Source organism: Nycticebus coucang, chromosome 19, assembly GCF_027406575.1.
Source record: "Nycticebus coucang isolate mNycCou1 chromosome 19, mNycCou1.pri, whole genome shotgun sequence".
Lineage (NCBI taxonomy): Eukaryota > Metazoa > Chordata > Mammalia > Primates > Lorisidae > Nycticebus > Nycticebus coucang.
In genome coordinates, this window is record NC_069798.1 from 43052883 (window position 1) to 43076380 (window position 23498).

The following is a 23498-nucleotide window of genomic DNA, read 5'->3' on the forward strand; positions in this document are numbered from 1 at the left end:
AGAGTAAATTGTGATGCTTTCTTTATAGCTCATGATAATAAAAGTTGGGGATAGTATTAAATATCATGGTGATGCATTTTAAACTTTTTCTGAAATCTGTTGAAATCTGCCAGTGTAAGATGGCCAGTCAGGATCATCTTTGGCAGCCTTAGGTTAGGAGGTCATCCACGGTGGATTTCTATGTAGCTGGGATTGCCTTAGTACTCTTGACTGCAAAGAGGTCTTCATTTTGGTCCTGCTGTCTCTCTTATCTGAAAGGCAGAATTTGGGGCATAAAGTGATCTTATGGGCTTGGATTTAGCAGCACAGTAAAGAGGGAAGCACATTATTAAACCCATCACTAACACTGTTGGAAAACCTAGCCAGAATTTAGAACATTCCTTTACCTGTTCAAAGATCCTAACATGATGTAGAGGTCTCCAGATGCTGACAATAGCCAAAGGCTAGTCTAGGCTCTAATAATCATTTTTGAAGGAATTCTGTTTTCAAAAATAATTTATTCAAACATTTTTAAGCCAAAATAATTCTAAAAAGTAATAGTTTCTCTTAGTCTCCCCCAAGCAAATGTATATTTAAGTACATGAACACAGCTATTACTTCATAGTTTTTTTTATTATAGACTTTTTTTATCCACATGAATGTTAAAGAAACTACAACAGAGTTAAATACCATTTTTGATAACATGATTATATTCTTAATTACACTCAATATTAAAATGTAAAATATTTTCAGAGGAATACAATCTTCATTCATACAGCAGGCAAAGTACCAGAGAGGAAGGGGCCACGTGGAAGTCTGTTCAGATTGCTGTGAAAAGCAGATCTGTCCGGCTGGTGCCTTCTCATCTATTGAAACATGGTCTCCACACTTAGGACAGGTCTTATGTTTTTGTTTTTTTTTTTTCCACCAAGAATCACTTCTTCAAAAGCAAAAGACAGTCATGTAGAGCTAGCTGCCCTCTCCGTGTGTGCAGCACTGAGACCGCTTGGGACCTTCCAGGGATTTCCCACCTTGGTTGGCTAACAGCACTTCCCACGCTCAGGGTTCAGTTGTCCTTTAAAAACACAAAGATTCAAACTTTGGTTCCACCAAAAGATGCGACAAGCATTGACGGCTCTGGTTGGCTCCCCCCTCCCCCCCCAATGGATGGCTGCTACAGTCTATTTTATGTGGTCGTCCATGCTGTGTTGAGGTCACTTGTCTGTAGGCTCTCCCGAACCTGATTCCCAAGCCCTTTCAATTCGCAGTCTTTATGTGGGTCAGAAGTGCTCAGTGGCAGGCTGTATCTTATAAGAGAACAAGGGTAAGTAGTTCTGTGTACCTGGGATAAGACAAAAGCATAGAATGACAAGCTGAGCATCATGCTATCAGATAATTTAGAAACAGTTAAAGTTAATCTAGTATACTCTTAAGAGAAGACATTTTTAGGACAGTCTGAATAAAATTTCTTAAAAAGTGACTAGGAAAGCATCTTGCTTTTCTCACTTGTCTGCTATCTTAGGTTACACATCTCTGATAATGTTGATCCAAACTAGAACTATTAAATCAAAGTGGGCTGGTTTGCTGGGCTTTCTTTATAGTTAAGTTACTTAGTTAGGTTCTAGAAATTCAGGTTTGTTGTTAGATGAATGTGAAAGCAACCAGCAGTGAAAGGGGCAGACAGAATTTCATGCTCTAGTGCCCTGCTGACTTTGGCTAGGATGGTCTGAGTTACAGTTATCTTTCTTGTCCTTGGGCATGAGGGCAAAAGTAGAGGTATGAGCGAAGGTTTTTTGATTTAAAATCAATGAAACCATCAGATTGGCTATTAACTGCATATTTATAACTGGTAATAGATGATGTGAATTAGGGCACCATTTCAGGTGATGAACCAGAGGAGAGCAGATGAAGTGTGGGCTGCAGAGCCAGGGAGCCTGGCTCAGATCCGGCCACTTCCTAGCAGTGAGACCGCAGACAACTTACTCATCTCTCTGCACTCAGCTTTCTCTGCTGCAAGGCAGTGAAAGTAGCAATACTTATCTGAACTTATCTGGGTTATTCTGAAGATTAAATGAGATAATTGACATAAAGTGCCTAGAAAAGCCACAGTGGAGGCATGTGGCTCTTCTCAGTAGACATTCTTAAAAGAACCTCTGACGTCTGACTCAAGATGAAGAAATGGATGTACTATTCCCCTTCTTTATCTCTGATCTATACAAAAAGAAGACACAGAGTGTTTATAGTTTTTTCTTCTTATTATTTTTATAGCAATTATTCCAGAAGTAAAATAAAACTATGAGAGTTTACCAGATAGACATTGTTAACATAGGAAAAAATAATATTTTCAGACTCTTCAGAAGAATAGAAAGTAGCAATTTGTGATGAAGAAAATGAAGACATAAGGCAAAAGAAGGTGGGTCCTGCCCTTGCGTGTTAGATGTGGTCTTGAGCTGCATTTAATAAAAGCAGCCCCTTTGTGGGAAAGGAAAGAAAGGCAGAAGATGGACACACAAAAGTGACATCCAAAATTTTAGAGCTGGAAGACACTTTGGGTTCAGTCACCTGCATTTTATAGGTAACAGCGAGACTCAAAAGATATTAAATGATGTTACTTAAATTAACATCTGGAGGTAGTGTTGGATTTAGAACCCAGTCTTCTTCACCATCAGCCCAAGGATCCGAGGAATGCCAGGAAGTGGCATTGGGATCAAGTAGCTCTGGATTGAATCCTGGCTCTATCACAGCTATGTGACCACCCTGAGTCTCAGTGTTCTCAAGTATGCAATGGGGTTAATACTAAGATCACATTACAGAGTTGTAAGGGTAACGCAGCGAAGAATTAGTCTACCATCTGCCATAGTGAGTGTTCTGTAAATGATAGTTATTATCATTTCCAGAATGATAATAACTTAGTTGATGAACTTCTATGTAACAATGAAAGAGCCATTTCTGGCTTGGCGCCCATAGCTCAGTGGTTAGGGAGCCAGTGACATACACTGAAGCTGGCAGGTTGGAACCTGGCCCAGGCCTGCTAAACAACAATGACAACTACAACAAAAAATAGCCAGGTGTTGTGGTGGGCACCTGTAGTCCCAGCTACTTGGGAGTCTGAGGCAAGAGAATCTCTTAAGCCCAAGAGTTTGAGGTTGCTGTGAGCTGTGACACCACAGCACTCTACTGAGTGGAGTGCTGTCCAAAACAAATAAATAAATAAATAAGAAAGAGCCATTTCCCATGATTCACTTCCTACTTATGTAAAATGATTTAATTCTTCTCTGTGAAAGATGTGGGCATTTCAACCAGTTAACTTGAATGATATTTGCCAAAAAAAAAACAAAACAAGTTTTTTGTTTGTTTGTTTGTTTTTTACCAAGACCAAGAATTTCCTTGGAGATATTTGTAAAATGTTTAAAGGTGGCTTGAAAGAAAATGAATGTAAAGTAGTAATTAAATCAGTGTTATTAACATCATACTACTTTTATTTGGGATCTAGATTTTCTACAGATTATACTGGGGTGTCTGTGCAGGAATTGGGTCACAGAAATAGCTAGAGGTAAGGAGGACCATCAGGAATACTTCTGGTGTTAAAAATGGGCCAAGATGAAAGGATAATACATACAACATTTTGAAATATTTTTAAATCTTTTCCGTTGTACTCACAAGCTCGGGATGAAGCCACTATGCAGAGGGTACAATGTCTAAGCTAATAGAGCTTGTTTTGGGAGGTAGTCTGAAGATGAATGAGATGCATTTTACACAGCTGGTATTAAACAAACAGAATTCATTGCCCCAAAGGGGACTGTGACTCGGTTGGAGCAAGGTTTAGGTAAATTCATGGGTAATGGATATGTAAGGAGTTATTAAGGGAAAGTTAAGAGTATTCAGTGTATATGCCTAAATTTTGAGGTTAATATTGTTTAGAACAACAATTTGGCTCTTCTAATGGAAGTCAGTATCTTGGCCTGGGTGAACCTCTATTTTGATTCAACATGGAATTTCTTATGTTCTAATGCAGGGTAAAAAAGATTTGTAGAGCAGTGATATGTGACAGTCTTTGCTCAGCTTATTAAATGGATTGCCTGTGGTTTTGAAAAGCTTCCTCCTCTTAACAGTCATATTGGAATCCACTGGGTGGCAAGAACACAGCACACTACCTTAAGGGTCACTCTTGCATAAGACATTAATGCATCAGCTCCTAATTTGGAAGCCTGTGGTCACTCTGCAAGACAGAAATTTGCCTCTCTCCCTTGTTATAATGATTCTTATTTTGTAATCTCTCTTGGGGTAACTCCTTACAGGATTGGCATGTTGAGAATAAGAGATTGCCTCTAACAATATGGTTGTGATTCTCTGCTTGGCTGATTTAGCTAAACATTTAAGTAACCACTAATCTTCTGAAAGCACCAGGGTCTACTTAGAGAAATCCCTGTTGTCTGCAAAAATGGAAACAAAATCAGCATGGAGGAAGCATTAGTTACTAAACAAAAATCAATCTTTTCTTTCCACCTAGCAGTATGCTATGTCACTTTCAGAGGTGTGGTTTCTGGGCAGCAAGTCTTCATTTTATAGGTGCAAGAAGGGCTGGTGTCTAACAAGCAGGGAAGATGAGCTGGGGAAGTGGAAGAAGTAAAAAGAGAGTTTATTGAAGTTCCTAAGTATAAATCAAACCACATTCTAATGGATGAATATCACAAACCCTGGGTAAAATAGGCCAGACACAAGAGAACATTCTATACAATGTCACTTACGTAAAGCTCAAAAACAGGCAAAATTAGCCGTTGTTGGGGGATGGGAGTGAGAGAAACTGGTCCGGGGCACAGGCTATTACTGGGTGCTAGAGAGCTAAATGAGAAAATTCACTGAGTTTTGATTTTTTTTTTTTTTTTGTAGAGACAGTGTCTAACTTTATGGCCCTGGGTAGAGTGTCATGGCCTCACACAGCTCACAGCAACCTCCAACTCCCAGGCTTAAGCGATTCTCTTGCCTCAGCCTCCCGAGTAGCTGGGACTACAGGCGCCCGCCACAACGCCTGGCTATTTTTTGGTTGCAGTTTGGCCAGGACTGTGTTTGAACCCCCCACCCTCGGTATATGGGGCTGGCGCCCTACTGACTGAGCCACAGGCGCCGCCCTGAGTTTTGATTTGTAAACGTCATGATTTGTATGACTTTATGATTTATAGACATCACTGAATTTGTGTTATATTTCAATAAAAAGATTATCTTTAACACATTTAATATTTTCTCTTTGATACAAAAGAAAATTAGTTTGACATGTTCAACTCTTACACACATAGGGTTTATCAGAATTAATTTGGAATTAATTCTTGCCTCTATTACCTTGATATGCTGAGTTAAGATTTACTGAATCTCAATACTGAAAACTTTTCATTTCACACTTCCAGTGCAAATCTGGTCTACTATAATGAGAAAGAAATTGCCCAGAGTCAACTTCAGATTTAATAAAAATAATGTATAGAACGGAGCCAAATTAACAGGCAAATTTATGTAGAACTTCATGCTAATGGAACCAGAATGACTTATTCTCTGAGCATCCCTGTTGCAGAATCACCTGCTCTCAGAGAACAGGAAGTCCATTCATTAGGAAAAGGTGGGCACTGGATCTAAAGTTGGAAGTCCTAGAATCTCTTCTTAGCTTTGCAACATGGATGCAAAATGTCTTTATCTCTTATCTCTATGCCTCAGCTCCCCAGATGTAAATTAAGGGAAAGCATATGAAGGAGAGACTATTTTGGGAAGCGTTTTGAGTGCCTGCTGATGAAATGTGACATAATTATCACTATCTGATACAAATACTGAAGATTAACACTAATAAAGATAGCAAGAGGGTGGCGCCTGTGGCTCAGTGAGTAGGGCGCCGGCCCCATACACCAAGGGTGGCGGATTCAAACCCGGCCCCGGCCAAACTGCAACAAAAAATAGCCGGGCGTTGTGGTGGGCACTTGTGGTCCCAGCTGCTTGGGAGGCTGAGGCAAGAGAATTGCCTAAGCCCAGGAGTTGGAGGTTGCTGTGAGCTGTGATGCCACATTACTCTACCAAGGGCGACAAAGTGAGACTCTGTCTCTTTAAAAAATAAAATAAAATAATAAATAATAAAGATGGCAAGAACTATGAGCCTGCATTACAGAAAATTCTTTTTGTCAATAAATTCCATTTAGTTGAAAATATTCCAAAGGGAAGGAGTGGGAAGAATCATTCTGATGAAAGTGGATCAGACTGATAAATTTTCACAGCCCTAACCGGCCATGAGCACTAATAAATGCTACCTCTGGAATCTGAGTTTTTTTCTGATTTAGCAATTCCCATTGTTAGATCATCCCAACATATTGTTACTGAAACAATAATGTCCTAGTTTTTGCATCCTCACAATTCAATAATTACATATGTCTTCTTTCATAGAATAAAAAATTGCTTTTGAGCCAGGCACAGTGGCTCACACCAGTAATTCTAGCCCTCTGGGAGGCTGAGGCAGGTGCATTACTTGAGCTCAATAGTTCCCGACCAGCCTGGGCAAGAGTGAGATCCTGTCTCTACTATAAAGTAGCTGAGTGTAGTGGCGCCGCACATCTGTAGTCACAGCTACTCAGAAGCCTGAGGCACTTAGTCAAGCTTGCGAGAATGGAAACAAAGACTGAATACTCTTAAAGAAGACTGCTTAAGCCCAAGAGTTTGGGGTTGCTGTGAGCTATGATGTCACTGCACTCTATCCAGGGCAACAGAGTGAAACTGTCTCAAAAAAAATTTTGCTCTTGAAATGTTTAGGTATGTTGTGAATATAGACATTAAATTTTCTCAGCTTTTCTTTAAGAATACAGAAAAATCATCTTTTAAGTTGTTCCCAGGGATGTGACCTTGTACTTGGTTTCAGCTTTTAGAGGAACTATATTATAGGCTTAGGGAAAGAATTACTATTCCTTGAGCAGTTCTCAAAGGTCTGTCTTGTCTCCAGTTGTTCATATCACTGTAAGTGATATGTAGTAGCTCACTGCAAGTCAGATTCCAGGAAGACTTTTTAGAAGCAAAGGAGGGACAGAGTAAGCGAGACACCCTAAGGATGACCGCTCACGCTGCTGTTTCCTTTAGAGGAGCAGTAATCGGAGTGTCAGAACCATAAAAAGCCGAAAATCTTAAAGCAGAATGAGGATCACTTCTCTATATGGAATAGAAAATTTCCTTAGTTTTAGGAATTTTCTATGGAATTTATAAGAAGCACTTGGGCATTCATTTAGGAAGTCCCATCCACAGATGAGGAATTTCATTGGTATATTGATTCAAACACAGGATATAACTTTACCCGTCCCTTGGGCTACTTCAAATACATCAAAAAGTAACACATCTAAGCAATAACAATATAGAGAATTAAGAAAATCTCTTTCCTCTGGTGATCTTACCTTTTAGCTCTTGCTGAGATGGGCACCAAGCTTTTCTTTCCTGATCAAGCTTGCTGCATAGGGGATCTGTAAGATAAAGGAAAAAAGAAAGAAAGAAAGCCATCCAGGTAAGCTAAATGTGTAGACAGATGTGTAATAGAGACCTGTCATCATTCCTAACAATTGGAATGTCAGTAGGCCCTCCCCGAGGAGAAGAGGTCTCCATCTGCTCAGCATCAGACAAAACTCCACTGAATGGAAAAAAAGACCTTGAGAATTCTACCCAAATTTGAAAATTACTTTGGAATATTGGGGTTTTGAATAAAAACTTACTACATGTGGTGTGCTTCTTTTCATTAGAAAATTGAAATGTTTGAGAGTGGACTACATTTAGACTATTATTTAAATCTGCCTCTCCACTAGTCCCAGTTAAAATACCCTACCATTGCATTGCCTACAGGCTATAACCTCAGGACTCCATAAAGTTCTGAATCTATTTTACATTTAAAGAAATAAATATTCTTTCTTCTAGAAGATAATTAATCTGAAATAAGGCTGTTAAGTAAAAGCAATGAGGGAAATAAAATTACTTTCATTCAATTAGGTAACATTTTTTAGTACTGTTATATATAATATATTCCCCACATTTTCAGCAGATTGTATATTTTGCTTTCATTTTCCATCAGTCCACACACATTTCACATCAGTCCACATCTTCATTAATAAGAAGAAGCTATGAATCTGCAATAATACTAGTGACTAAGACTAGCTGAACTATTTTAACATAATGACTATTTAGTTGAATTAAACAGTCTTTTTAATTAAAAAAAAGATTAAAATGACCATTTCACTATTTTGATGATATACAACCATAACATATCTGATAGTCACATATCTAATATAGGGCAGAGATATCAGTAATGAGATTAATGATTCATATAGCAACATAAAAAGCTCAGTGTCCTACTCTTACGTTTTAGGACATGGGCTGAGGTAAGCGAGATAGCTATGACAAGGACAGCTACATAGGGACGTCCTCTAGTTACTGCTTCTTTTCACTCTAGGTTATGCTACACTGGCTAATAACAGAGACAGCCCCGACTCCTGGTTTTCCATTATGGTGTATGCTGCAATGTGCCAAAGCACATGGATCCCCTCTCTCCTCAGATGCATGGTATAAATAAACCTTGAATGGAATCCTATCATTTAGTATAACAAGAAATGACACAAATTTTTGGGCACAAGGAGTTACCAGCAAAAAGTGTCGGTGCTACTCTCATATTTAGAAAGAGTTCTCAACATCAAGAATTGTTGTCACCAAGATTTAGTAAGCATCCGTTCTGTGCCCAGCACTACGAGGGATAAGTTCACATCACCATGGGCTCTATCTCATCAAAACAGGTCAACTACTCATCCTAACCCAAAGAAAGTGCCCGAAGGGGGGAATTTTGGAGTCAACTCAATTGTCTTTTTCTTTCTTCTTTTTTCCAAGAAAAAAAAAGTACAGCATTTCATTAAGATAGGAAGCTCAGAAAGAAAAGAAAAAAAGGACTCAGGGGATAGGGAGGAGAGAACATTTCCCAATAAGGACATGCAATTCCCAAAGCTCCAGTCCGGAATTTAAATAATATCACCATTAAAATGCTGACTTTTGTGATGATTTCATTAAAATAATGTGAAGTAAAAGTCAAATAGCAAGAGAGGTGAAAAAACAAAATTTATGACCTAAGAATTATGTATTTTAAATCCTAAATTATGAATTATAAATTAAAATTATATAGATGAAGGGCTCAACTACAACTTGAACTTTACCTTAGAATGGCAAATAACGTAACCTGAACATTTGTATCCTCGTATTAATTTGAAATGAAAAAAAATTTTAATGGGAAAAAAGATTATATTAGCACAAGGTCCAGTTGTTCACGGAAACTACATTGTTTCATTGATTCCAAGATTCACTTTTACCCTCCCATTTTAACATTGCTGAAATCAGACGTACTATAATAGTATCTTATTATTATAGATGGAAACTTTTCCCCATATGATGCATAAAGTAACAGTGCCTCTTACAATTGATGTATTTCAAATTTCATAAAAGGCAATATTGGATTTACAGATGCCTCAGCAAACACTCTCCAACTTGCAAGCTCAGGATTCCAGATGCCCCATTTCGTCCACTTATTCCATGAAAATCTCCTACAAGAGGACTTGAAAAGCTTTCACTTCATTTTAAACAACTTGGAAATCACCAAGATTAGCGTGGACAAACAAATCTGAAATATTATGTTACGTCTAAATTACTTAGTCGGCTCTAGTAGATCAAAAGCACTGGGGTCTTAGCAAAAAAAGTAACTTCCTAGTTTGTGCCCGGAGAGTTAGTCTCACACATTCAGGTGAATCATCCTCTCAAAAGGAGAAAGATGAGAAGAAGGAATGTAAATAGGGAATGTCTGATTGTGTTGTCAAGATGCACAGCAGTAGATCAATAATTGGAAAGGGATGCACAGTAGTCAAAGTCTGTCGGCTGCAGGAGAATCTTAAGGTAGCCTCCCGGAAGCTTAGATTTGCATCTGACTTGCAGAGACCTTTTAGCCACAGAACCAAAAACCTCTAGTGACCAGGGATCTTTTTCTAAATAGTGCAAACGGTAACTGTTTTAACTACTTTTTAAAAAAAAAATATGTAAACTATATTTTTAAAAACACTGGGTTTAGACAGTAGAAATTTGGACAAGTCGCCATCCTAATGAATACCAGAGAACCTCGAAGACAAGGCCATCTCACTAAAGAGCCATGTCTTTGCCAAAGAGCAACAATAAAGACCCCCCATTCCTTTCCCTGAGAATAGGCATTGAGCTCATATTGTCAGCAAGTTGTAAACTGTTGTTTTAAAAGTCCACAGTGAACGAAACATCAGTACTTAATCTATTGGTTGAACATTATTTTAATTGAGGCTTTTAATGAAGAACTTTGAGATAGGCTCTCCCTAACTGCATGTGACTGCAGCGTTCTGTCAAAACAGCAGAGGGCACTTCAAGACTGGCACATTTCCTCAATAATGTGCCTTGTGGAAGTGATCCGGCAAGTTCAAAGGATGTGAATCTGGGTCTAGCTATTTATCATGACAAAGTCCTTCAAGAACTGTGACTTAAAAAAAAAAAAAAGTTTTCAGCAAACCTACCATAGTAGCTTATATATCACAAATGCACTTCCTTACAAAAGTACTGCCAAATTAGCCATGAATAAAAAGGTCATCATGGCATCATAATAGTTTCAGCTCATGTTGTAAATTATTATAGGCCAGTCCTTGGAAGGACTTTAATCAAGGGCCTTATTTACTGAGCAAATTATCTTCAGCTTCTTAATCTTAAAGGATGATAAATTTTGCTTTAAAATTTGAATAAAATTCTCCTAGAATCACAATTCACTTGTGAATAAGAAATCCTTTACTCTTTATTGTACTAAACACATCTTCACAAACTTGCCAAATTTTAAAACTTTTGCATTTGGTCCATAGGTAGAGGAGTATATTTCTTTGTTTTGCATAAATAAATCTTGCTTAGCAATGAAAATGCTTTAAGGATTTGGAAACCCAACACACTTCAACACAGTGTTAAATACTATAAAACTCAAATTTTAAGCTATTTTTTTTTTAAAAATAAAAGCTGTGGCCATGTATAAATGTTAAACAAACTAATTTTTCACATGCTTTAAATCTCATGTTGGGATAAATGCACATTCATTTATAAAGGCACAAAAAGAGTCAATAATGTGACTCTATAGTCATCAAAACTTTGCATTTAACAAATGGGGAAAAGAAGCAATGGTGCGGAGATTATAGTCAGCAGAGAATCTAAAAATGCAGGAACTAAAGAAATTCATAAGTTTTCTTTCTACAGCAATGATACCCAAGGTAATTTCGATATAAGTCTTTTGAGTAGGAACTGTTTTTAACAACATAGGATAAATGCCTTGTGCATCTATGGGAATCATTACAAAATATGATGATTATAATATATTTGAATCCTCCATGTTTGCAAGATAGAGTGAATTTTTATTTTATCTAAGGAAAAAAGTCTATTCTGCAATACATGCTCTGTAAACTTTAAATATAAAATAATTTTGAGTGAATTGTTCTGTTCTCAAGAAGCAAAGCATGTAACCATATTTACTGATGAATGAAATTATTCAACTAAAATAGTGAGAAAGCTAATAATTGTTATACTTTTCAACTTCTTGATAATCTTTAGACAGAACTTTCTAAAGGTATTTTCCCCTGAGTACTTTGGCAAATACATCAAGCTGAATCAGCATTAGATAAATTTCTGTTCAAGTAACACTGAGTCTGCTGCCTCATTTTAAAAGCAGACAGTATAATGCAAATACAGGTCCTTCCTTCACAAAAATATCTCTAGCCACTGAGGCTTAAACAGTTGCACTAACATAGGTAAAGAAGGGCCATACCATTAAATTGATTACTCACTATGAGCATGTTATGGCTTGTAAGTGCATTTCATATTTATTAATTACTTGCAGCTTATAATATCCCTATCAGGGGTACTAGGGTAAACCTTGCAGTAGTTCCCTTTTGGTTGAGGAAGTGACACTTACTGAACTCTATGGTATGGGTCTTGATTTCATGTTTACAGACTGTAAAGCTCAAGTCTGTTAGTTGCAGACAGTGCAGTAATACATAAGCTCCTCATAATTCACTAGTTTGCCTTCCTTTAGTAGTTAGTGAGTGTAAAAGGACATTTGAGGAAATCAGCACCAAGCCAGGGATTAAGAGGACTGCTATATGAGAATATCGGAGTTGGGTCAGGGGGCATCATGAATGGTAATTCATTCAACAAATGTTTATTGATAGCTGTTTGATGCAAGACACAGGCTATGTACTGGATATCCTGGGTATCTTATTGCAGGAGTCACAAAAGAAGGAGAAGATGCAGGCAGGACAAATCATGTCTATTTCACCAAATTTCATCTTCTTAGCCTGGATGTACCTTTGTGGATTTCAGGAATTACGTGGTACCTCTAGGGCTGGGGAAAAAAATTCTAGCTTCTCCCAAACTATTTAATTTGCTACAGGGATAATTTACTATCTAGATGAATGTGAATTAATAACCTTTGTCTAAATAGATGAATACATGATGATAAAATATTTTGTAATATAGAATAATAAAAAAGGTTTAGTAACACCAATTTGTATCTTCTATGTACCAAATATTTCAGAAGACATAAGACATTTCTTCTTCTATCAATACTACTTGGTTATTAAAAGGAAGCAGTAGGGTGGTGCCTATGGCTCAAGGAGTAGGGTGCTGGTCCCATATGTCGGAGGTGGCAGGTTCAAACCCAGCCCCGGCCAAAAACCACACACACAAAAAAAAAATCTTTAAAAGAAAGCAGTATCATTTCCTCTTTTACTAAGGAAACCAAATATCAAGAAAAATTAAAGCATTAAGATTACATTACTGGCCTTAAATAAGGGCTGAAATAAATAGTTTCCTTTCCTAATGTCCATTTTGCTATACTCACTGCTACCCTAAAATCACATTTTTTTTGTTTGTTTCATGTGTGACATTTATTTTTGGTTTGTTTTAAGAATCTGAAAATGATGTCCTGTGTAAAATAAGTAAGGTCTTAAAAATGTCTATTCCCCTGCCCCCAATCTTTTCTTTAAATTCTTCTTTTGGACAAAGAAAACAGTAAGTATATTCACAGCAAGTAATTATACCTTTTATTGTCTAGGAATCAAAAGCTAAGAATAGTAGATACATTTTTTTAACCTCTGTGGGGGATTTGTTATCAATCAATTAGGAAAATCCTCTGCTCCCCAGTGAATTTAGGTGCAAACAAAACTAGCAGGCATGCAAAACCAAAACAAGAAGAAAGAGCCTGTTTAAGAGATTTCTTACATGGTGGTTTTCAGAACAGAGACTTGTTAATGAACACTTTAGAACAAGGAAAACCACAGCACGAGTATTTGAGTCAGAAGCAGCACTTTTACCTCAGCCCCCAGAATGGGGGAAAACATCATGAAATATCAGATTGCTTTAAAAATGACTCTCAGGGATATTCATTAACAGTGGCATAATTTCTCCAATGGAGAAAGGAAACATTAATAACCATCTTTCTTAGATAATGCTGAGAGAGAACTAGAAGGTATGGGTGTATATGCGCAGATACGTCCTTAAAGGTTGAAGAGTAACACGGCTGGGTGCAAACATGTCAAGCAACCCAAGGCGCAGTCTTCATGCTGAGAATATCACCAAAGATTATATGGTATATATCTGTATCAAGGTGATTAAAAATATCTTGAAAACATTGAACGGAAACAAGTTTCCCTACTGTACTCATGAAAATGAAGCAGATTGGGAAACTGCTTTAAAATCCCTAATGAGGCCAGGCACAGTGGCTCACACCTGTAATCTTAGCACTCTGGGAGACCAAGGAGGGTGCATTGCTTGAGCTCAGGAGTTCCAGACCACTCTGAGCAAGAGTGAGACCCCATCTCTACTAAAAATAGAAAAAATAGCCAGGTATCATGGAAGGCACTTGTAGTCCTAGCTTACCTGGGAGGCTGAAGCAAGAGGATCGCTTGAGCCCAAGAGTTTGAAGTTGCTGTGGGCTATGATGAGACTCTATCTCAATAATAATAATAATAATAATAAAATATAACAAAATCCCTAGTGAATAATGCTAAATGTATCTGTCTCCATGGGGAAAAAGGACAAGGAATTCAGAAAAACAAAACCAAACAAAAAGCCAAAACAAAACCACTACATTTATTTCCAGACATTTCTTTGCTTTTTCCATATAAACAGATCTTAGCCAGTATCCACTGTTAGAAATGATTAGAGTAACACACTTCAGTTGGAAATAATTTGTTTCTTCATCATCCTTCAGTGAATTTAATTGTGTTGATACTAAGTTTGCTCGACAGAGGAGGGCTTGACTCAAGACCTCAGTAGTGAAAGGAGAGGAGGACGGAAGACAACTGCCCTTTACTGAGCTCCTAGCACATCCCAGCACTGTGTTCAGAAGTTTGCACAATGGAAGAAAATGCAGGTACCTCCAGTTTGCCCACAGAGAAAATTTACACATCTGTTTATAAACACATGGTAGGTAGTTACATTTGGAGGAAACATACTGACACAGCTGCTTATCCTGAGTCTAAGTAAATCTCTTGGTAATTAGCATCTAAACCAGCTGAGAGGTAAGTGGACCAAAGGACTGTAAGACAAAAACATGCATAGTTTCATACACACTGGGTGGTCTAGAAAAAAAAAAGACCAAGTTGTGTTTAATTTTAAATAGGAATGCATCTTACAATTTGTAACTGTTGTACCATTTCTTCACGGTAGGCTAGTTCTCTTTTCATCTGATCCTGAAAATTATCTGGTAGGAGAGAGGAATAGAGAAAGAAATTACTTAAAGTGCAAAATTTACTTTTAGTATATCTAGTAAAAATATTTTGGGCAGTCCCATAGACAATCTTCCCCCTCTTTAAGTCTTCTATTGTTTGTAAGTAAATTAATATGGTTGTTTAAAGAGATGTTTTCAATACTAGATAATTTAATTAGAACAGAGTAAATTCTGAGAGGGCAAGGTGTATGTCTTATATTTCACCATATCTTATACCCCATCTAGCCTAATCCCTCATATTTAATAATTAGGTGGAAACATCCAGAGTAATCAAGTTCTCTAACCTTTGCACACTTGTGCAAGTCCAAGGTGTTGAGAGCTTCCACTGTTTTCAGAATTCCAGCACCAGGGAGGGGTGGACCTCAGATAGAGCTGATCACAGGAAATGCTGCCCCTCATGCATATAATGCTTCCAGTTAAGGAAGACACGGGCCTATGAAATATGCGGCCTGTTTTTGCTGCCACTCATCTTACTCCTAAGAGAATGATAAACATACTCTGGCCTGACTCTCCCAATCAGCAAACTCTTTACCTTGGATCAGCCTTATTTTATGCTCCTCCTTTGGCTTGGTCCCTACTGACCTCACCTCAATCTGAGAAGGGAGGAACTTTAAGACATTTTGTTAAGCAAAATATTTTTCTTAGTCCACATATTGATTATTTTATTGCATTTTAAAAAAAGGGCTTCCAAATGTGTAGCATAATGTTGTATCTTCTTCATGTGATCTTTTTAAAAGCGTAGACTTGGTTAACTTTGGGTTTTTCTGCCTTGAAAGCGAAATTAACATGATTTCATATTGAATTTGTGGTTGATAGGGAAGCAGTTTGGGGAAACCAGAAATTTCATCATTATTTTTTCCTTTCCTGTTCCTTTTAGTCCTACAGTCAACCAGTGCGTAAATCTACCACCCATCAAACCTCTCTCCAGTCCTCATTGAATTTTCTGTTTCTGTACCTTTGCCCCTCCTGTGTTTTTTTTTTTCCAAAATATTACAGGGGTACATATGTTTTGGTTACATGAATTGCTTTGGTCTTCCCCTTGTAGTGAACACCTCCCTTTTCATTAATGTTCCAATTCAAATGTTACTTCCTCTAAAAAGTCCTCTCTAGTTCTTCTGCTCCTGCTAGAATTAGTCACCCTTCTTTTGTACTCCTCCAGTACCCTGCCCATACCTCTATTAATGAATCCATAATACATACTATGATTTGTTGTTATTCATCTGTCTTTCAGCTAGTGAGCTCTTAGTGTTCAAGAAGTTACGTTTTAGACATTTCTTACATTTTGAAGGCCCAGCATAATTTTTGACACATAGCAGGGGCTAGACAATGAATGAGGAGTGAAAATAGCACAGACGTATCCACCAGAAGGTCTGGATTCTGCTGTGGACAGGATCTATTCCACTCTCAGGCCTCAAGAAACAAGGCTGGGCAGTGATGTGCTCTTTAGGGTCCTTCAGGGTCTAGCATTTTAAGATCTGATGACAAAGAAAACCGATTTGGTTGGGCTCCAAGCACCTGTCTGTCTTCCCTGTGCTGGGGGTAGGGAGGTGGGCGAGTTCATTGTACTAGCAATAATTAGGGATAAGGCCTTGTGTGAGGATCTGGCACCCACCTCCCACATTGGGATGCTCTGGAAAGAGGTCAAAGCCCACAGGCTGGGCACAGGGCAACAGGAAAACCACCGTCCACAAACAGCCTGGTTCCCACACCATTGATCCCGTAATCTGGTCTGAATGTCTCCAAGAAGATTGGTGTTTCCAGACATCAGAGCACCTCCTAAATAGGGCTCCTTCTGTGGAGGAACAAACTTCCCTCCAAGCCTTGACAAATTCTTCTGTCCTTCTAGGGATCCAAAGTACCTCTCATCATGGTGATAAAATGCGATGAACTAGAAATGAGGGCACTGGCTGTAGCTCTTGCTGGAGCACCTCCCTGGGATCCCAGAAGATTCTGATTTTGGAGGAGAAAATAGCTAAAGGCAACTCAGAGTAGAAGGATGAAAACCAGTGCTCACTTAATTCATGCTCATTGTTCTATAATGCCACACTTAATATAATTCCCTCAGTTAAAATGAAAAAAACAAAAATGAAGCCATTAATATATCTTAAAAAGTGAATATTTTTATAAGATTAGAGTGGGGAAGGGCATCAAAGGCAAAAAACAAAAATAGAAAAAATTGATAGATTTGATTAGACAGAAATTTAAAGCTTTGGTATGATAAATTATGAACAAATTAAACTCTTCATATACAAAATATCATAGCCAACATTCAGAAGTAATTGACATAAACCAAAGAATATTTGCAACATGTGAAAAATTGATATCTTAGTATATAAAGGGTTCATAAAAATCAATAAGAAAATGAGAACATGAAAAGAAATAGAGGGGCCGGGTACAGTGGCTCATGCCTGTAATCCCAGCACTTTGGGAGGCCGAGGCAGGGGGATTGCCTGAGCTCAGGAGTTTGAGACCAGCTTGAGCCAGAGTGAGAACTTGTCTCTAAAAAAAAAAAAAAAAATCCAGGGGTTGTGGTGGGTGCCTGTACTACCAGCTTCTTGGGAGGTCGAGGCAAGAGAATCACTTATGCCCAAGAGTTTGAGATTGCTGTGAGCTGTGATGCCATAGCACTCTACCGAGGGTGACAAAGTGAGACTCTGTCTCAAAAAAACAAAACAAACAAACAACAAAAAAGCAAAGAAATATAGGGACAAAATATACGTGGGCCCTCACAAAACATACAAAAATATGATAGACATATGAAAAGTGTTCACTATCAATAGCAATGAAAAAAAATCAACATAGGGGCTCGGTGCCTGTAGCTCAAGTGGCTAAGGTGCCAGTCACATACACCAGAGCCGGCGGGTTCTAATCCAGCCCAGGCCTCCCAAATAACAATGACAACTACAACCAAAAAGTAGCAGGGAGTTGTGGTGGGTGCCTGTAGTCCCAGCTACTTGGGAGGCTGAGGCAAGAGAATCACTTAAACCCAGGAGTTGGAGGTTGCTGTGAGCTGTGATGCCATGGCACTCTACCCAGGGTGACAGCTTGAGGCTCTGTCTCAAAAAAAAAAAAATCGACATGAGCTACCATATTTTTCATTTAAGTTAGGAAAGATTAAAAGAAAAGATAACATATACTGTTCCAAGGATGGGAATATAAATTAGTACAACCATTCTGGAAAGTAATGTGAAATTACATAGTAGGAGCTTTAAAAAGTTAGTATCTTTTAACATGGCAATTCTGTTAGGAAGTTATCCTAAGAAGACAGTAATGTACAGAGATTTAATTACAGGGGTGCCATTGTGTGAAACTTGGACAAACCTTAATGCCCGACAGTATGTTCATAAATTCCTGTGTAGTAATGAAAAGAGTCATATTTTAACTAAAAAAAAAAAAGGATAAAAGTAGTGTGTATAATATTTCATTTTGTTTTAAACGAAGGATTTGAAATGTATTTAAAAGGCTGAAACCCCAAAATGTTATCTCTGGTTATTTCTAGGTAGCAAGTTTGTGAGTGATTTTGTTTTCATCCCTTTTTATTCCCATATATTTATATGAGTTTTTTTTTTTTTTTTTGTAGAGACAGGGTCTCACTTTATGGCCCTCGGTAGAGTGCCGTGGCCTCACACAGCTCACAGCAACCTCCAACTCCTGGGCTTAGGCGATTCTCTTGCCTCAGCCTCCCGAGCAGCTGGGACTACAGGCGCCCGCCACAATGCCCGGCTATTTTTTGGTTGCAGTTAGGCCGGGGCCAGGCTTGAACCTGCCACCCTTGGTATATGGGGCCGGCGCCCTACTGACTGAGCCACAGGTATATTTAAATTTTTCTATGACAAACATGTGTATAACTTTTGAGATATAAAGGTTGTTAGGTGGCAGGACAAACAAAAACTAAGATTTTTGACATATTCTAATGGTTGATGAAGACATAACTTAATTGGAACCATTAAGCCAATTTCTTTCATGAGAATCACTTACAATCCAACTATTTTTGGAAGACAATAGTATAAAAGAAAGTAGCAGTGAAGTACAACATGCCAGCCAGCACAGTGGCAAGGGCTGTGCACTGCAAACACAGCTTGGAAATCCAAAGGCTTTCCAGACAGTAATAAAAACTATCCAGTCTACTTACCTGGGACCCTAAATAAGAAGAAAACCCAAATGATGTATCTGGCTCATCTGGGAAATCCTACCAAGAAAGTGGTAGGCTCTGGGGCTCATTTTGTCTACATTGTCTTAATTTTGTCATCACTGTTGTCAAACAACTATGTAGACTTTTGATCTGTATGGTATTTTGAAAATTTCCCCGTCTCTCTTCTTCCAGAGGATGCCACAAAAAGAAAAGGGAAGAAAGGAAGGGAGGGAGGGAAGGAGGGAAAAGGGGAAGGAAGAGAGGGAGGAAAACTGACCATCAAATGAATACAGTAACAGCCACAAATGAAAGCGGAGAGAACCATATTCAGGTAGATAAGATGTAGTTTTTAATAAGATGTAACCTCAACGGTGATTGGAAAGAATAATTGGATGTGGTGGCTCCTGCCTGTAATCCTAGCACTCTGGGAGACTGAGTGAGTAGATTGCACGAGCTCAGGAGTTCAAGACCAACCTGAGCAAGAGTGAGACCCAGTATCTACTAAAAATAGAAAAACAAGCTGGCTATTGTGATGGACGCCTGTAGTTCCAGGGAGGCTGAGGCAAGAGGATCTCTTGAGTCCAAGAGAGGTTGCTCTAAGCTATGATGATGCCACAGCACTCTACCCATGGTGACAGAATGAGACTCTGCCACAAAATAAATAAATAAATGAATAAAATGATGACATTTTAGATGGAATATAAACTTTTTCTTAAAGCTCCATTCATTCGTCCTTCTCTGTTAATAACTAGCCTTTAATTCAGTTCTCTCAAGTGCCAAGAATTTGTCCCCATAACTGCAAATCAAGAGTCAATTTATGAACCCTGTCTAATATCCTTTATACAACAGTCTTCAGTGATACAATCTCATCCTTCATTGTAACTTTTAATCTCTTCAAATATGACACCAACATTTCTATCGCCCATTTACTGAGAGTATGCTATGCATCCACAGTGTGCCAAGAGGTGTAGGCAGCAACGGAAGAACATTCCTGAACCTATTTATAACACAGGGAGAGGAGAGTAACACAAGGGAAACAGGCAGAGGACTCAACACAGACCACCCTAGAAATAAACACAGTAGGACTTCAGAAAAGGGTACCTACTGCAAGGATAAGAAATCTTGGAGGCGGTGAAACCTGAGTTGTGTCCAGGCTGAGGAGAACCTGGAGGGGCTTGGGGAGAGGCATTCTGAACTAGAGGAATACAGTGTGCAGAGGTGGAAGGTGAAGGGAGAGGGTGGTCAGCCAGATGACCAGAGCTGAGCGGGCAAAGAAGTAGACATAAGGGCAGAAAGGCAGTGTGGGCCAGTTACGAAGGTTTAGAGTCAGTCATGAGTTCACTTAGACATAACGTGATAAGCAGGAGGGAATCACTATAGTTTGAGTGGAAGACTTGATCCCAAAGATAGAGTTTTAGGAAGACAGGGCTGCCAGCCACAGGCTGCAGTGGAGAAGGGAGATGAGGACACAGCGCGCCCTGCTGGTGAGGACCTTCATTGGCACCCTTGCAGGTCCTACATTGAGAGCTAGACTCTGAGATTACATAGCTGGCTCATGGGAAGAAAGTAAAGTTAACAAAAAACTACAGTGAAAGGAGGGATGCTATGAGAAAGGGAGGTAGAAGGTGTTGGAGGACAGAGGAGAGGAAGAAGAGACAGATTTTCTAGGGAAGGTGGACACAATGTGTTGGCAAAAATGACTTCTGGATTGACAGCTGCATAAACAATCAGACCAGTCAGCACTGGGAGAGTTTGGAATGGTAGCATTTGGGGTCACCTTTAAGCATTTACCCCTGTTCAACCTAAGATGACTGTCATTGCAGAACACATTTAGCCAGCCATCCCATTGTCATCTCAAATGACTTTGATAATGGTGGAGCTCCTCTGCATCCATTTTCCCCAAACACCTATTTCCTAGTATGCCCTCCCCACTTCTATGCTCATGTCAATTAAACATATTGTCTGGTATCAAAACAAGTATCGCTGACTACGCCACCCTCTAAAACTACAGCTCTATAAATCTCTTAGAAATTCTGGTTTCTAATATTAGCAGATATACTATAAAGCCCTTGCAAGAAGATAAGCATCAAACTTTAAAATGATCTATGGTAGCAACAACTCACATTTATTGGTGATTCTTGTGCATCCATCATTACGCTAAGTACTGCATACAGTTTGCTCATTTAATCCTCTCAGCAACCCTAAGAGGTAGGTAGTAGGACTGGTTTACTGTTTTACTGTCAAAAAAGAGCTTTGGGACCGTGCCTAGGATTCCTCAGCTAGTGAGCAAGGGAGTCGGAGTCCAGACCTGGAGGTCTTTTGATTATCCCCAGGCTTTTCTGCCCCCACCCTGATGGACAATGTCTGCCTTGCCTCTTCCTCCCTGGAGCTCCCTATCATGTGCAGAAGGATTCACGGAGACCTGCGCTGGAAGCCTTTGTCCCAGCAAGTACGGAGGCTTACTTGTTTCTCCTTCTCTTCTTCCTCCTCCCAACTCCTCTGCTCCCCAATGTGGAGACTAGCTTCCACTCCCTCCTTCATCCCTCTTCTTCTTCCCCTATCTGCTCCTCCTCTTTCCCTTCCCTCTTACTCCACCTCTCCTCCCTTCCTCTTCTTCCTCCTCCATCTCCCTTTTACCTTCTACTCTTAGCCTCTCCGTGCCCAGGATGCATTCCTGTAGTCCCCAGGAACCCTCAGAACCAGAAGCCCAATGTTGAGACCTGATTTTAGAAATGCTTTCCTAGAACTTAACACCAATTTTCTCTTTTTCCTCCTTCTGCTTCGTAATCACCATCATAATTGCAGCTGACACTTACTGAGCACTTATTCCATGCCCAGTAGCTGTGCAGCATTTCACGTGGGTCCCCTCACTGAGTCCTCTCATCCTCCTATGAGACAGGAATTATCTGCCCCATTCTATAGTTTCAAAGGTCAAACAACCAGTAAGTAGCAGAGGCCAAAAGTGAACCAGTAGATTTTTGAGCTTGAGTTATTAAATGTCACATGTTGTAACTCTCAGCCTAGGTCCCCAGTGTTCCAAACAAACTAACTGGATTTGGAGCGTCATGACTATGAGGGCCTCTGTACAGTCCTAGTAAAAGGCTTTGCAAAACTCTCATGAGAATTCCTCTTTGCTTCCTTCCAATCTGGCTTTACAAAGTTCAGTTTTCCTCTTTTCATCTGAGTGAATCTAAATCTGTCTGCTAGCCCCACAGCCCCTCACATTTAGTTAACAAGCACATAATGTGCATTTGCTATTTTCATCCGTGTGAAATTGACTGCCTCTTTGTGGTGTGTCTAAACCACGCATTATTCAAACTTGGGCATACACATGCCACATCCTTGGTCAGTGGAGTGGGTTGCAGATAAAAAAAGAGGAAATTTTTTTGTTGTTGTTTAATTGAAGTATTTCATATATGTGGCAATCACAGAGGATGCATATTAATTCTGATCAAAGTGATGAATGATAGGTCTGAATTGAAACTGGCCAGTTGTATTATAACATTCTAATGTTTTGTCTAACAGAAACATGTACATGTATGATAGAGTGGTTAATAAGGAAAATATAAATTACTGTGAATTACTTAATTCCTTAAGATGATTATTAATTAGCTTTTATTAATGGAATCAATTATAGCTACACTGGCCTCACAGGGAGTTAGGAGGGCACATTAGGGATTCAATGGGACTTGGACCCACTCTGCTGGATCTAAAAGAAGGGACGTGCACATGCAGCAATTAGATAAACATCAGCTGATGGGGGAACAAATCATTCATTCCCCAAATCATTCAATGTCTTCTCTCTGCTGTAAGGAACTGTGTAGTTTTTTGTAAGATAACAGTATTAGAAGTCAGAGAACCTGGGTCCTTTCAAAGCACCTCTTTCTAATGATTTTATAGATATTTTAAATATGTTTCTCTTTTTCTTGAAGTTATAAATATCACGATGTTCCTAAAAACACTATCAAAAGCTATTGGCCAAGGCCAGGCATGGCTGCTCACACCTGTAATCATAGCACTCTTAGGAGGCAAGGTGGGAGGATCCCTTGACCTCAGGAGTTCAAAAGCCTGAACAAAAGGGAGACCTTGTCTCTACTAAAAGTAGAAAAAAAATCATCCAGGTGTGGTGGCTCATGCCTATAGTCCCAGCTGCTTGGGAAGCTGAGGCAAGAGGATCACTTGAACCCAAGAGTTTGAGGTTGCTGTGAGCTAGGCTGACCCCATAGCACTCTAGCCCAGGCAACAAAGGGAGGCTCTATCTTAAAAAAAAAAAAAAGGTATTGGCCATTTTCCTCTTTCAATCCCATTCTAAGGTCCAGCAGGCATTCTCTGAATTCAGAATAACTGAAGTTCCCTGAGCTCCAACACCCTGCCCCATCGGTAAGGAGAGATCACAGACTTGGCAGACCCTACTGTTCCTGTGGTCAGAGCTCTCTTCCATCATGCAGTTACCACTTCGTTTTGACCCCCAACTGAGTATTCTGGTGAAATTCAGTTCAGCATGTCACCAGGGTGCTGGAACTATTAAAAAATGCTCCCCAAGTGTATCTTTCAGTCATGCTGATGACTGCA

General features: G+C 39.2%; 1 protein-coding gene across 1 annotated transcript in view; it reads right to left on the reverse strand.

The window, feature by feature from the left end:
• Positions 1 to 593: 593 nt before the first annotated feature.
• The window catches only part of SKOR2 (SKI family transcriptional corepressor 2), a 45452-nt gene continuing 22547 nt past the window's right edge, over positions 594 to 23498 (reverse strand). Inside the window, exons 7-9 of the mRNA XM_053571820.1 lie at positions 14700 to 14767; positions 7389 to 7454; positions 594 to 1321 (exon numbers count right to left, since the gene is read on the reverse strand). Of these exons, the coding sequence (XP_053427795.1) occupies positions 7392 to 7454; positions 14700 to 14767 (131 nt within the window). The 3' untranslated portion in view covers positions 594 to 1321; positions 7389 to 7391. The remainder of the gene's footprint in view (positions 1322 to 7388; positions 7455 to 14699; positions 14768 to 23498) is intronic.